The sequence below is a fragment of the Cervus canadensis genome, chromosome 7 (genome assembly GCF_019320065.1).
Source record: "Cervus canadensis isolate Bull #8, Minnesota chromosome 7, ASM1932006v1, whole genome shotgun sequence".
NCBI lineage: Eukaryota > Metazoa > Chordata > Mammalia > Artiodactyla > Cervidae > Cervus > Cervus canadensis.
Genome location: NC_057392.1, coordinates 76,776,452 through 76,792,845, shown reverse-complemented (window position 1 = coordinate 76,792,845; position 16,394 = coordinate 76,776,452). Strand labels below are relative to the sequence as shown.

Here is a 16,394-nt window from a genome sequence, read left to right as displayed (position 1 = left end):
CAACACATATTTCTTGTGTTTTGGATTGTAGCCATCATTATCATTATGGCATCCTTGTATTCTGAGTCTTTTGGCTAACATCAAATGTAACAAGGGGGCTTCCTTGGTGGCTCAGTGGTAAAGAATCCACCTGCCAAATCAGGAGACACAAGAGATGTGAATTCAATCCCTGGGTCGGGAAGATCTCCTGGAGTAGGAAATGGCAACCCACTCCAGTATTGCCTGAAAAATTCCATGGACAGAGGAGCCTGGTGGGCTACCGTCCATGGGGTTGCAAAGAGTTAGACAAAACTGAACGTGTGACCGAACGATTCTGAGTTATAAATTATTTTAATATTTCAATTATAACAACATTCAAAATTTTTTAATTAGGAAAAATTATATTGTTCCAGATATTAGTTGGTTAAGTAGATTCAAAGAAACCTAAGTGTTAAAAAATACCAGTTCAGTTCAGTTCAGTCACTCAGTCATGTCCAACTCTTTGAGACCCCATGAATCGCAGCATGCCAGGCCTCCCTGTCCATCACCAACTCCTGGAGTTCACTCAAACTCATGTCCATCGAGTCGGTGATGCCATCCAGCCATCTCATCCTCTGTTGTCCCCTTCTCCTCCTGCCCCCGATCCCTCCCAGCATCAGGGTCATTTCCAATACTAATGAATATTATTTTAAATCATGACTTAGAGAATCATTCAACCAGAATGAATGAGCTAAGGTAATTTATTCAGCTAATTAGATAAATAGATAGTAATGTTTTTATCTCCTATCCATAAAGGAAAGCTAGAGGAAGAAATCTGGATTTCTGCTATGGCCTGAAGCTTGTGTCCCCCTCCCCCAAATTCATATGCTGAATCCCTAATTTCTGACAAGTTGGTATCTGGAGATTGCGCCTTTGGGACGTATACAGTCATGTGAGTGGAGCCCTCATTAATGGAAATAATGTCCTACAAGAAGAGATGTCAGCGAGCTCAGATCCTTTCTCTTTGCTTTCTGCTATGTGGGGACACAAGAAGAAACTGGCTGTCTGCAAAGAAGAAAGAGGGCCCTCACCAGACACCAAATCTGCTGGTGCCTTGATCTCAAACTTCCCAGAACTGTGATAAATACATTTTTATTCTTTAAGCCACACAATCTATGGTAAATTCTTATAGCAACCCAAACTAAGACAATTTCCTTTCCTTTTGGAAAGTAAAGAAAAATGTACATTAATTATATTTATATACATTTTATTTTTTGTTTTCTAGTTAAATGTACAAAGTAAGAAATAATTAAATCTGATGACAATTGGTGGTATGTAACTTATATCTAGTAAACATTGAAGAAAATGTCATATAAAATTACAAAATTTTTGCTTAATTCAAAAATCACCTGTTTTAACTATATCCTAGCTACAGACATATGTATTTAGTAATTAGGTTACAGTTTCAGTTGATACTTAGTAAAAGCAACTAGAACCATTAAATTCTACTAAATATATTTAAAAACTGAAACTAGGCCATATTAATATTATAAAATTAGTATTAACATTGATGAACACTCTGCGATAACTTTAGATAGATGTTTTTAAAATCATACTTTACACAATATAAGAAACAAGTGAAGAGGGTAAATTATAAGTATTGTGGTGAAACAAATCCAGATGTTAATTTCTCTTTGACGACTGGGACTGATGGTGATCTTCATGACCAGTTGACTTCTATTGGTTCATCTAGAGTAACATTATTCCCTGTTAGATCAATATTTAATATCTTAAAAAAGAAAAAAACAAAGACAGTAATTAATTGTTTAATCAGAACTGTGTTTTTTTTTTCAACAAAAACTAACTCCATAAATAAATGCTCTATAAGTAAACACATTATAGCTTGTTTTTCTTTCCCATTTTGATGAATTTTTACTTCAGAGAGTTTGCAACCATTTCATTAGTACTTCCTGCCAACCCACCCATTATACAGATGATGAAAATAAGTCTCAAAGAGGGAGAATAGCTGTCAAAACACAATCAGAAAAAACTGAGACTATTTACCAGTTATTCTTATTTCTACTACTTTTCTCTTTCTCTATGACTCTGAAATACTCAATTATAATTGCACTACATATACCTCTATGCTTTCTGCCCTCAAATATTATCCAGTCATCTACACACAGAATTTAGATTTTAGTAATATGCTTTCTTTTACATCAGTCTCAAAGGGCTTTATGCTGAATTTATTGCCAATGATTTCATTACATGTATGTTACTTTCTTTCACTGGAGAGAATCTCTATCAGACCATATAGGGACTAAGTAGGGGGGTGACTAATGAAGCAGCTGTACTTAAATAATCATCTGTAATACAATGAACTCACTAGACTTTTCCATTGCTCTGATACACTCACATGACTCTCAGTGCCTTTAGCTCAGAGAGTTGGATGCAATCATCAAATATGCAAGAGAAGAAGAAGAAAATGAGCACTTCTTTGAAGTGAAGTCGCTCAGTTGTGTCCGATTTGCACATGTCCAATTTGCAACCCCATGGACTGTAGTCTACCAGGCTCCTCCGTCCATGGGATTTTTCCAGACAAGAATACTGGAGTGGGTTACCATTTCCTTCTCTAGGGGATCTTCCTGACCCAGGGATTGAACCCGGGTCTCCCGCATTGTAGGCAGACGCTTTCACCATCTCAGCCAACAGGGAAGTCCCGAGCACTCCTTTAATGCTAACCAAATACCAAGAATGCATGTAGGGACATAATACAATTTATTCTTTATTAAAGCACCTTAGAATTTCCCACACTTTATAGTAGAAGAGTATAAAACGTAAAAAGTAAATAATGTTCTTAGTATCTAACAGCCAGATTTGAAACTGATCCATCTTATACCAAAACCTAACAAAATTCTTTTATATCAAATGTGAAGAACAACCCATGCATCTCATAGCTCTTAATAACTGCACAGATGGCAACTAGGCGTAATTGTTGCTAGGTAAATATTTTTAAAATTGCACTGATACAGCAATTAAATCATCTTTTGTATGTAATTCCCACACCCATGGGCAAGGGTCACCAAGATAGAGAAAGAAAGTGATCACTCCTTCCTTTTCCCATATATCTATGAAACCTTAGAAAACAGGTGTTTATAAATATTTGTTTTATTTAAATGCACTTAGAAGGGATTGCTCCATTTTTTAATAAAATTAACATCTTCTTTTAGAATCATTGAGATTATAAAATATTAAAAATTATTCTTAGTATTTAAAATTCTTTGTGAATGTTTGAAAGCAGTGGAATGAACTTTTCTTTATAAATAGTGATTTTTTTAATGTCAAGTATTTGGTCAAAATTAACTTGAAATAATACTTGGTATGTTAAAATATCTTATTTGACATTGCTTAACTGACTGTATTTAGTTTTACAATAAAAGTTGTGAGATTTATTTTTCACCATAGAAGTAGTAAATAAAGAACAAGAAAATAAATAAGGGAAACCATCATTCTTTAATCTCACTGGGCTAAATCACTGATTCCCATACTTTAGAATTTTATAAACCAGTAAAATTTTAAGAATAAAAAATGGGGGTGAGGTGCTAAGTTATCAACTTTTATTTTACCATGGGTGGACACAAAATACATAGAACTCTAATTTCTCAAACTCAATAGAGTTTAAAGAAATTTAATGTCAAAGTAGTCATTAAGACTTAGTTATATATGAAAAGGGAAATTCTGATTGCCTATAGGATAGCAGTAATAATAGGATAGATGTTAAATTTCAACAGGATGAAATGACTTTTCAGGTACTGTTCAATTTTCTCATCTTGTAAAATTTATGCAAACTTAAAAATGTGTCCATGACACAAGTATTTTCTTTTTCAGTTGTAGTCAGCCAAACAGCTAGCTGTTTTGTAAATTATGTTTAGTAAAGTGGTCAGTTGATTTAAAAGCCCATTGTTTTCATTCAGCTTTAAACACAAAACAGGTATGTGTACACACACTCAAAGTTTTAGCAGTATAGGTGTAGCCTTGAACTTGGATCAAACAAAACAATTCATGGATTCTTAAATATATGTTCTTTGAAATCTATTTTTGTAGAATTTAGGATGAGAAACAGTTTAAGAGATTGTTTACTTGCATATTCTTATTTAATAAGAAAGAAAAAGAAGCACTGGAATTATTTACTCAAAGTAAAAAGTTCATTACTAGCAGCAAAGGGAGTTTAACATAAGAATCCTGACTCCTTATTTAATGTTTGAATCATATCCTTGTGCTATATGTCATATTATTTGTAGATGCTAATAGATAATTCTATTCATTTTGAAAGAGCTTTCAAGTATATTTTATCCAAGACATATTAAATGTTCAAATGTGAGCATTTTGTTTTAGAATAAGTATCAGGTTTTGAGGTACTTTACCATAAAGGGATGAAAATAATTTAGAGATTTAATGTTACTTTTGCTTTGATTATGTCAGAACAATTATAAAATAGATTCCATTAGGTTGATTTATATGACAAGTTACCAAGGATGATAATATAGAAATAGGTATGAAAGTTTAATGAAAATAAATAAATAAAGACAGTAATAGTTATATACATGTATATATATATTTAGGTATAAGAAATGTAAGAGGTTCACATAGATATTTTGAATAGTTCCATTTCAAAAGAAACATTTTCTTCTGTCAATTACCTCCAGGTTTGGGTCTTCAGTAAAATTAACAGACTCTTTATTTCCGTTATGTATGAGAGTAACCTCACTAACACGCATCTTTTCTTTCCCCCATATGTGGATATATCCAAGCCTCATTTCATTTCTGTTTATGTAACCATTTCTCAGTATAGTGCTTGTCAAGATGGTCTATGAAGACAAAGAAAAAGAAATCATTTGAACACTTCATCTAGTAAAAGCAATTAAATCTTTTGTTGGTGTTGTTTAGTTGGTAAGTCATGTCTGACTCTGCGACCTTACGGACTGTAGCCTGCCAGGCTCCTCTGTCCATGTGATTTCCCAGGCAATAATACTGGAGTGGGTTGCCGTGCCCTCCTCCAAGGGATCTTCCCAACCCAGGGATTGAACCATGTCTCCTGCATTGGCAAGTGGATTCTTCACCACTGAGCCACCAGGGAAGCCCCATTAAATATTTAAAAAACATATATCTGTTAACCAAAATGTATCAATATTTCATAGTATACAGATTGTGTATTCATATATTTGAAAAGAGGTATATTATATAACATATATAGTATGTAAATACAAAACATGGCATAAAACTTCAAATATTATTTAACACAATTGCATATAAATGATCTGTAATGAATACATACCTTCTTTAAATTAAATTGTACCAAGGAATATAGGTCTCTTTCATAAGTGTCTATAGGGAAAAAAAGAGTAATGTATTTATATTTCCAAAAAATAATCTATAGTAAATACTAGCATATTTTGCTTTTCTTTCACAGTACAAAGGATACCAAATACCATCAATGTATATTTAATTCTGTCTAAGTTTATGTATCTTATTCAAACACAGTCTGAGGAGCACTGAAATATAAAGAATATGTCATGTATCCATGTAGACAGAGTCCTACATGGACGGGTAGACTGATGTGTGCGTGTTTGTGTGGGGGAGAGTAACTCTAGAGGAGACACAGGTCTAAACACTTCTCTAGGAGGGTGCAAGAAGTATAAGAATAAACAGAATTAGGTGTGATAATCATCGACACTTCCCGGCCATCTTGATGGCTGAGAATAACAATATAAAGGAAAAAGAATATGATGGCAACTTATCCTAGTGTCATTTGAGAAAAGTTTTCATTGTCAGAGATTATTAACAGGACAACTAAAATCAAACGGATAAAACATAGGCTTTATATTCATCACTTTGAATTAGGTATAGTCTTGCCATATTGAAAATCAATTGAAAACGTAATCTTAGAGCTAAAATTTATTTAGTATCTGTCAAATTCTAAGTACTTTATCACAATGCTGTAAGAGATGTATTATTATTTTTCCTACTGTATAGAAGAGAGAAATGAGTCCCAGAGAAGTTAAATAGATAGCTCAAAGTGAAACAACTAATTAATATCAAGTCTGAACTTATGTCCAGTTTTCTCTGATTTCTATGATTGTGTTCATACATAAAACCAAACAAACGTGTAAGACAGAAAGGCAAAAGTAGAGTAAAAGGCATGATGAAAACAAGTATTAGGATAATGTTGAAAAAAGTAACAAATTTTAATTCCCTCTTCCATTACACATGCCAGCTTTGTATTCATTAATTCTCTGAAAAATAAAATGCTTAATTTGAGAATAATTTTGTTTATACTAAAATTAACATATTTTCTGTAAACTTTTTTCTCTATAAACAGATTAATTCATATATGACTATAAAATAACACATTTTGAGGCAAAAAATTTAGACTAATTTTAAAATACATAAGTATAACAAGTTTTCAAGAGCAATTTTTAAGTACAGATCTATGAGATAAAAGAAAGCAAAAGTGACAGCTATTAAGAGCATATGAGCAGTTTTTTTTTTGTTTTTAATGAATAAGAGAGATACCACATATGATCTTACTTCAGGGTAGACATATGTCTGTTTCACTAAGATGAGTAGGACAAATTATTTTACTAAACTACAACCTTATTAACTAGAACAGTCAAAATTTACTTAATATACCCACATTTCAAAATAAATTTATTTTGCTTTATCTTTTTTTGCTTGTTCTTTGAGAAAAATACATGTCTACAAATAGAAGTGATTGGGACAGAGGAAAAGGACCAAATAGATGATTAAATAGTTAATTCCACTAGGGAATTTTAAGTAAAAAAAAAAAAAAAAAATCCTGTAAGCTAATGATCACTCAGGAAAATAGTGATTTTGCTTAACTACAAAATCAAGCAGGCTTGCTTAGCAACAAAACCATACAATGTAAGCATGAGACATGGCCCGAAATAATAAAACAGTAGTGGAGTAAAACCCACACCCTTCTCAGTAAGATCAGTAAGTTAATGATTCCCAGGACAAGCTTTTCTGCACACACTAAAAACAAAAATATAAGGAAAAGATGATGTTATACTGAAACCTGAGATAATTTATTATATTTTAGTATGTTACCCTTTTTTACTCATTTCCATTGTGCCATGACAGTTCTCATTTGACCATGCAGGGACAAGAAAACTCCCTCCCTTGCCTGACGTGGAGGAGGAGCTGATGTTGGGAGCTTGATGTCTACACAAGAATGAGGAAAAACGTGGTCTTTTCTTCCTCCCCACCTCTCCTTTGATTATAAGACAGTAGCCCACTAAGTTCTCAGTGCAACACCGTCGTGCCCACCTGCTTATACACCTCACAAGAGTCTTATTCTTGCATCTTATCAATGATCCTCTTGCTTAATACTTTCTGCTCTGAAACATAAAGAACTGGAGTTGCTTGGAGCCTCCCAAAACACATTTTTACAGTTTCAGTAGTATTCCTTAAAATTTAAATGTACTTAGAAGAAAAAATGATTTAGATATCTATTTTATTGGATAGGCTGGCAAGCCTGCTATAAGAGAAAACTTCTTCGGAGACTCTGATCCAAGCATTCGGATCCGAAGATTCCAAGCATTTGCTATGTATTGTTGTTGCTGTTCACTTAAGAAATTTCAGAGGATTTGCTGAAACCTTTATAGTTAATTATAGCAAATATACTGAGACTGTGACATATAACCAAGATAGTAGATATAATGGGTCAGAACAACTTTGTATGTTTGCATAAAGAGAACATAGAGAAATATATGAATTCTGCTCACTTCCCAGTGATAAAACAAAAGAAAAATCTGCCATGAAACTTAAACAGAGTAAAGGTTTTATCAAGTTCTTTCATCTATATCTTAGTTTGATAGAAAGAGCTGTATAAAAAAAAAGCTAAGAGAAGCCTTGTCTCCCTTACTGTTAAAATGAATTAACTAAATTTGCTAGAGAGTGAGATTCAAATATCCCAAGACAAGCCTGCATATTATGCATAACTAAACTTTACACCCCAGGAGAATTGTAGGCAAATTCACAGTGCCTCTTAGTGAAGAAAAAAGGCTGTAAACTTTGTAGAACCTCAGTTAATGTGTTAATGAAGTTCAGGGCTCTGAAAACATAGGATTTTATTTAACTAATACCAGTTGAGCTACTCACCTTCTAAGTTACAAAATACTAGGAAGAGCTTATTTATTTATTTATTTATTTTGAGGCTTGCTTATTACCATATGATTCTTATATCACTTTCTGATATGGATTACTTATAAACAGATTCCTGTTTCTTATAGTTGTAGAATATTAACTATGATTAACCTGAAAAGATGAAAGAAAGATGTCTTTGCTATTAATGAAAAATCTCTCATCTATGGATAATGTATTTAAATTGTAGTAAACTGTCCTACAGCTCCACACACATGTTAGTTGCTATGACTAAGATACATGTCAAGAGAATGCTCAGATCCCCATCTAAGGGAGCTGACACTGCTAATCCTCTAACAGTGTTTATTTAACAGTGAAATAATAACCTGGGGGCATTTGACTCAACGGCAGATTTCTGGGCCTCTCCTTAACTTAATGGAATTTGGATGGCCTTAGAATATCCATTCTTTACAAACTATTCAGGAAGCAGAGCACACACTGCTGAAAGTTTAGCAGTTCAGTCTGATTTTGAGGAATAGCCATGGAATAAAGATTTAAATTTAAATCCTCAAATTTTTCATGTAAAAAACTGTAGAACATTAAAAAAAAAACAAAAAGAAAGAAAGAAAGAAAAGAAAAACACAAAATCTATAGCCATAAAGCACACAGACTAAGTTTAAATTTGTTTCTGAACTATCTCATGTTTTAAAGGCATCTGTTGTGCGTCAATATGTGCACATGTGGCTTTTCAACTCAGCTGACCTCACACATACTGAATGTCTATTATGCAAACAGAACTGGCTAACTTCTGGGAATACAAAGATAATCAATATACCATCCCTGTCTACACAAATCTCTTTGTTATCTAGACGTTGTTCATAGGGATTACATATATTTAGGATAAGAAGAACATCTTTAAATACTTGTAAGTCTATTTTTAAGTTGATTCAACTATTTATTAAACTATTTTAGCTCTCAATAACATTATTGGCTTTTTTTTAAATCAACTTCCAAAGCACAATAATAGGTAACGAAAAAATAATGTGAGATAGTATGGATGTTATAAGTTATATTTAATCTCCTGTTCAGTAGTTAAGAGTAGGAAAAAGGAGTCTAAAATAGCAATGGCTAAAAGACAAAGAAAGGAAAAAGTCCATGAAAATAGGTCAAAGGAAGGTCTGAGGACCGGAGTGAGAACCTCAGGTGAAGCAAACAGCCCTCCTGGCTAGGCCAATTTACATAGGGCAGGCTCAAGGGGAGGAGAAAAAGTGTATAAAAAGAGGAGCCAAAATTGAGCCTCTGGCTTCTCTTCTTTTCTCTTTGCTTATTTTGGGTGGGCCTGCGCTCATGTCTGCCCTCACACTTTGAGGATGTATTTTCCATTGCTTGCCAAATAAAACTGAGCTGTAACTGAGCTGTAATACTGAGCTCTAACACTGGTCCATCGTTGCTTCAAATTTTTGCTGCGGTGAGACAGAACCAAGGAAATTGCACACTCCCCTGACATCTGCTGTTTCTCAGATTTAACCTGGCTGAAACAACCTCGGTCTGGCCCCTGCGAGGCAGAGACCAAGCACAGCAGAAGCCCAACTTCCCATGGTGGAAGTTGAATGCAAAGAAAACCCAGCACAGTGGAACTGACAGGAAGCCCAGTGTGCAGGAAACCAGGACAGCAAAAACAAACTTGGCAGAAAGCTCACGTGGCTCAGTCTCAGATTTTGAAAGACCCTGTTAAGGGATTAAAGTAGGAGGTCCTCGATCTTATGGCTGGAAGGACACATGGCTAACAAAATCTTAATGTTGTGGTCTGGGTGTGGGTCAGAAAAAAATTACCAGACGTGAGGCAGAATGAGAGGAGAATAAAGCTTATTAGAGTGGGAGATACTGTTAGCACAGTGGGCCAGCTCAAGGGAGAATCAATGTTGAACAGGGGTCCTTAGACCACTTTTATACCCAGGGCACAAGGAGTCAGATAGGGGTCTTGTGGGTCATTTGCTGATTGGATGAGGCACATATACTGGGTGGGGGGTGGGGAAGAGCAAGGCAAATATCTTCTCCCTATGGGGTAGGAGGGGAAACAGGTTATACTGCTCAGGAGGACTTGAAATCTGTTAATAGTTACAACATGGGGGAGGGAAGGATGATAAGGGTCTGGTTTTTCCATTCCTGCATTCCAAGATCCTCCTTGGTTTTATCTGCTCTTTTGTCCTTGGGTCACCACACTTAATTCCTTTACAATCTCTCATTTCTTCGAGAAATGTTTCTTTGAACCCCTTGCAAACAAGCGAGCAGCAGTTTGTGCAACTGAGGGACTCTGGCAGGGCTACTTAATAGCTGTTGCCCAAGCAAGTGGGGGTTCTTCTGTCCTTAACCTGCTTTGTGCCTAGGATCAATACAATTAAAACTGTGAGCACAGGTCAAGTATTTAGCAAATTTTACAGTAGGTTATGAAGGGGATTCCTCGGCACGATTTTCCCACTGTTTTTTCCTCCTGTCCTTCAGCTCCACTCTCCATCTATGCAACTGTTTACAAAGTACTGGGCAGGTCATCATCTATTTCTAAAGTTTGTACTTGAAACTGATTACCTAAGATTGGGACTCAAATCTACATGGCAGCGACTCTGTGCTATGCTAAGTCAGTCAATCGCATATGACTGGGATTTGAGCCTAGCCAAAATGCACAGTGCCTGGTCTTAGGACCTAATGAGTTGAGACTCTTGATGTCTCATTGCAAAAAAAAAAAGTCAGTGAGAGACACAGCGATAGGTAAGAGGTGGATTTGCTTGGATTTAGAGAAGAGTACACTTCACAGGGTGTGGGCCTCCGCAGAGGGCAAGTTCCAGTGCTGTGGCCATGGAACACGGTGTGGTTAGTTTTCCAGAGCTGGGTGATTTCATATGCTAATGAGTAGGAGGATCATTCCAACAATTGGGGAACCACCCACTCCTCAGTCTTTTGACAATGCCTTGGAACAGTCCTGATACCTCAGGGTGTATCATTTAGCTTGCAGATTGAGAAGCAAGGTTTAGTTAAATTCGACTTGTGTGTCATCTTGGACCCATTTGACTGTAATCAGTTTATGTTAGGCCTTGGGCTATGTCATTCTTTCAAAGGTTGTACCCCGCTCCCTTCACTCCTGTTTCATGCTCTTTTCCTGAGCCCCATAATGGCCCACAATGTTGCCTCTACAATCTCCTAGAGGGAAAACCAGAAAATAGCTGGCCTTTGGGAGGGAAATACTGTATAATATCCAATCTCTCTAGATATTCTGGCCTTCATCTTCCGTGTTTCCTACAACATGTGCAACAACAGTATCTCTCAGTGGGCTCGTTAGGGCTGGTGACAGGCACACAATGCCTGCTAGAAGTCTGTCTGTTGGCATCCCTTTAAGAGCAATTCAGCTTTCAGGGATAATGTTTGCCACCTTGGAAGTTTGCCCTGCAGACTGGGCCCAAACCCTTACCACTCTTCTCCTAAATTTACAAATGTACCCCCAGATCAAATCTCCACTCCACTTTTATGGAACATCTGGTCTGTTTCCTCTTACCAATTTGTTCTTAAGCCACTTACTAACTCCTACAACCAGAATCCTGCCCCTTTGTAGGCACCATTGCTCCACCCCGCTTATGATTAAAATATTCTTAATGCCTCTAACAGAACCAGATAACCCAATCCTTTGCCATTACTTATTATTACCTAAAGTGGGTCTATGACAATGAAATGTTTACCATTAGAAACACCCTAAACTGTTCTTATAGGACTAAAGGAAGAAATCAGTGACTTACCTTCCCTCAGAGCAATAACAGGATAAGGCTTATGGCTATTTCCCCAGGTTCCCAGTCTCAGGCCACAGGCTTGTGCTGCTTTACATCACGGTATCTATTCCCATCCATGGTGGACAAACCAGCAATGAGTTAAGATTAGAACCCCTTAATCCTACGCAGCACTATTCATGCTGGATATCTTGGAGACACCCAACTCCAGCCTGGGGCCCCAGGAGGTTGATCTGCTTAAACCTGCATAGGGATCTGGTCCCTGGGAGGTTGTCACTCCTCAATCTGCTCAGAGATCTGCCAGTCCAGGGGTTCCAGGAGGTTGCCATGTCTCGACCTGCCCAGGAACCCAATTTTCAGGAGGCCAACATGCCTCGACCTGCCTGGGGAGTTGATCTTCAGGAGGCTGTCATGTCTCAGCCTGCCTGGGGACCTGCACTCTAAACTGGAGAAGCCTGGCTCTCAGGTTGCAACAGAACTGGGTAGGATAAGTTTCAGAAAGATTCACCACTAAGGAAGTTCACCCATAAAAATAGAAGGAGGCCTAGACTTTTTTTTTTTTTTCCTCCCTGTCATCACTATCTTTCAGGTGGGAAAAAAACAATCCACTTCCTGACAGACATCCTTGAGATGCATCCTTGGTAACCAGAAGCTGTTCAATCCTCTAACCTTAAGGAGAAGTCGCTTAAAATTCTTTTGTTCCACTGCGTGGCCATGGTATCCTCTGGGGGGATAAGGAACACTTGACTGAGGATGGAAGTTTAAATTAAATACGATCCCACAGCTAGACTTATTCTGCAAAAGACAAGGGAAATGGACAGAGATACCCTGCCCAAATTTTCATCCGACTAAGAGATGTGAAGGAACTCTGTCTTAAATATGGGATTGTTGTATGTCCTAAAAGTTAGCCTACTAGGCAAATGGTGTTAGGCACAGACAACCAAGACAAGAAAGCGCCCCCCCCCCCCCCACCCCATGAAGGCTCACCTCCCATGGCTCCTGAGTTGCTTGGTGCTCCTTCCTTGTATTCAAACGTGCCCCCATATCCAGGAGCACCCCCTCCACAAAAGCCAACTCGAGTATGTCCCTTAGTTGAAACTGGAGGAGAATTCGGACCAACTGGGGTCCATAAGCCCTTCTTCCTCTTAGAAGTAAGACAGACCAAACAAGACCTGGGAAGCTACACAGATGACCCAGGCAAATATACAGATACATTCCAACATATTACCTTACCCTTTGATTTGATGTGGAAGGACATCATAGTCATATTTAGTCAAATTTTACTGATCCTGAGCATGCTGGGGTCTTAAAGGAAGACTGAAGTTATGCTAGGGGCTTGACAGGTCAAGCGATAAATACCCAGTGGGAGAAACTGCGGTCCCCTCATTAGGTCCTAATTGGAATTATAGTAATACATAATATGGGAATTATAATAACCCTGAGCACATCTGAGAAAGGGATCATTTTCTGATCTGTGTAAAGGCAGGACTAAAAGCAGCCCAGCAAAAAGTAATTGGCTATGCCTGATTACTCAAGAGCCCAACAAGAACACCATTGCCTTTCTGGAAAGGCTAAAAAAGGCCCTCCAAAGTTTACCAATTTGGACTTAGACTCTTAAGAGGGACAGGTGATTTTAAAGGACAAATCCCTGTCCCAGGGTGCATCAGACATCAGGATAAAGTTAACAACAGCTACAGCAGCAGGACCCTGCTGCCTCTTTAGATGAGAAGGTCCAATACAGCCACCATATATTTTATAACAGAGAACAGGAAAGGGAGGGGCCAAGCCCAGGAAAGGGAGAAAAGGAAAGAGACAAGGCCTGCCCAGGTGCTGACTGTCCTCCAGGGAATCCCTATGGCAAACACCCAGTCCTTAAAGGACAAGGCAGGAGGCAAATACTTCAACTATAGACAGGTGGGACATTGGGCCAAAGTGTCCAAATTGTGACAAGTCTCCTAAAATGGCTTGCTACAAATGCCATCATTTGGGACATTGGGTGGCACTCTGCCCTTGGGACCCAAGAGCCTCAAAGTCAAGTGTCAGCCTTCCCTTATGATGGTTCAACAGGACTGAAGCAGCCCACTTCAGCTAGCCCATCTGTCACAGATAACCATCATGGGGCTGGAGCCAAGGGTGAAACAGGATATAGCAGGTAGGTCTGAGAATTCCTTGGTTGAAACAGGGGCTATCTAATCTGTCCTGACCTCTTATTCTGGAGCCTTCTCCTCCAAAACTTGTACTATTTTGGGTGCTACAGGAAAAGCAATTACAAAAAGATTCACCTGGGCATTTCTTTGTTGCTGCAATGGACAAATATTTTCCCACCAGTTTCTGGTGGCCCTTGAGTGTCCTACTCCCTTATTGGAAAGAGATCTTCCCCTGCCTTTGAAATTTTTCAGCTATTGCAGTCCTGCTAGAAGATGCTTTAAAACTCTCTTTTGAGGGCAAACTATTTTTACCAGTCACCAAGTGAAACAACTCCTGAGTGGGAGAGGCCATTTATGGATGTCTGATCAAAGGATCCTCAGATATCAAGTAGGGCTGATGGAAAATCCAGGCTTGACTATATCCCCTTGTGAGGTTCTTAACCCAGCTACCCTCCTGCCTACCCCTCCTGAAAAGAGGCTCCCCCTGCTTTCACTCTTGCCTAGAAACCTTGGACCACTGGAAAAAACCCCGAGAGGGATTGTCAGAAGATCTTCTGACCAATCCTGAGGAAATTATGTACACTGATGGAAGCAGCTTTGTCTTGGATGGAAAAAGAACTGGATATGCTGTAGCCTCCAATTTTGAGACCATAGAGGCTAAACCTTTGCCATCAGTTACTTCAGCCCAATTAGTTGAGCTCATAGCCCTGACTTGAGCTTTAGAGCTGGGAAAAGGAAAAAGAGTAGCCATTTACACTGACTCCAAGTATGCCTTTCTGGTGCTACAGGCACATGCTGCTATTTGGAAAGAAAGAGGCCACTTGACCACCCAAGGGTCTCCAATCAAATATGGTGATCAAATCCTTAGGCTCTTGAAGGCAGTCTATCTGCTCATTGAGGTTTCAGTTTCCCACTGTAAAGGACGCCAAAAATGGAACACGGAAGCAGCACAAGGGAACCAAGCAGCTGATCAGGCAGCTAAGAGAGCAGCATTACAGAACAGTGACCTAATAGGGGATGCCACCTTAGATCCACAGACTAATTTGCCAGAAACTCCATATGCTGAAGGTGAGAGTCTTAAAACTAAGAGTGAGGGCTTTCAAAAAGATCATATGGGGTGGTTCCAAAAGGAGGGACTCCTTTTTCTGCCTGGGAACCTTCAATGGAAGTTGGTTAACTCCTTACATGCCACCATTGATTTAGGGGGAAAGGCCCTCCAAAGATTACTAGAAAGGTCCTTCAGAGGAACAGGCCTCCAAATAACTAGAAGACAAGTGGTCTCCTCTTGTTCCAGTTGCCAGTTAAACAACCCCCAAGGAGCTTGAAGACCCCAGCTGGCCCAGCCTGCCCAATGACGTGGTAACCTACCCAGGAGAAGATTGGGAGAAAGACTTCACCCAGATGCCAGTTTCTCAAGGGTATAAATACCTATTAGTCATGATAGATACATTCACAGGATGGAGTGAAGTCTTTCCCACCCCAGACTGAGAAGGCTGAAGAGGTGGTAAAAAACTGCTCTATGAAATCATTCTGAGATTTGGTCTGCCCAGATCATTACAAAGGGACAATGGGACATCGTTTTCTTCTAAGGTCATCCAAGGGGTCTCTAAAGCATTGGGCATTACTTATTATCTCCATTGTGCCTGAGGCATCAGTCTTCAGGAAAAGTAGAAAGAGCCAAACAATTCTGAAAATCAGCGATTAAAAAGATAACCCAGGAGACCTCCCTGGGAAGGAAGGAGGCTTTACCAATAGCTCTCCTTCACACCAACATTGCCCCTGAGGAACAGGTTGGTCTTAGTCCTTATGAGATGCTATATGGGAGACCATTTGTTTATGTCAATGACCTCTTCCTAGATCCAGAGGCTCAGACCCTCCAGTCTCATACCATGTCCATTGGGTAATTCCAACAAGATACACACTTATGGAGTGTCAACCAGGACCCAAAAGATTCTAAAGAACCACACCACTATATGCTCCAGGGACTCAAGTCCTAACTAAAATCTGGAAAGACGGGTCCCCAAAGGCTCAACTCCAGCCCACATGGAAGGGCCCCTTCCCTGTAAGACTTTCTACCCCCCAGCAGTCAAGATACCAGGATACGACTCCTGGATTCACTACTCATGAGTCAAGCCATGGAGGAACTGAAGAAGACACTTAATACACCTGTGAGCCCCTGGGAGACCCCAGATACCTATTCAGGACTACAAACAAGTGCCATTCTAATGAACAGCCCAAAATTAAGTTTCTGGGGATAAAATTTCTCAGGATAGTCTACAGAGCCAACACAGCTTGGCAAGGGTTGTACTCCAAAATAGACAAGAGAATAGATCTCCTGATCCCTGAACAACGA

At 38.5% G+C, this 16,394-nt stretch overlaps 1 protein-coding gene across 2 annotated transcripts in view; it reads right to left on the bottom strand.

Annotated features, from left to right (window-relative positions):
- Window positions 1-1,110: 1,110 nt before the first annotated feature.
- Window positions 1,111-16,394, bottom strand: part of SI (sucrase-isomaltase) — a 111,146-nt gene continuing 95,862 nt past the window's right edge. The window contains exons 46-48 of one of the 2 annotated variants that reach the window (XM_043473833.1): window positions 5,294-5,343; window positions 4,659-4,826; window positions 1,111-1,747 (exon numbers count right to left, since the gene is read on the bottom strand). In XM_043473833.1, coding sequence (XP_043329768.1) covers window positions 1,679-1,747; window positions 4,659-4,826; window positions 5,294-5,343 — 287 coding nt within the window. In that variant the 3' untranslated portion in view covers window positions 1,111-1,678. The remainder of the gene's footprint in view (window positions 1,748-4,658; window positions 4,827-5,293; window positions 5,344-16,394) is intronic. The other variant, XM_043473834.1, reaches the window with a different exon arrangement.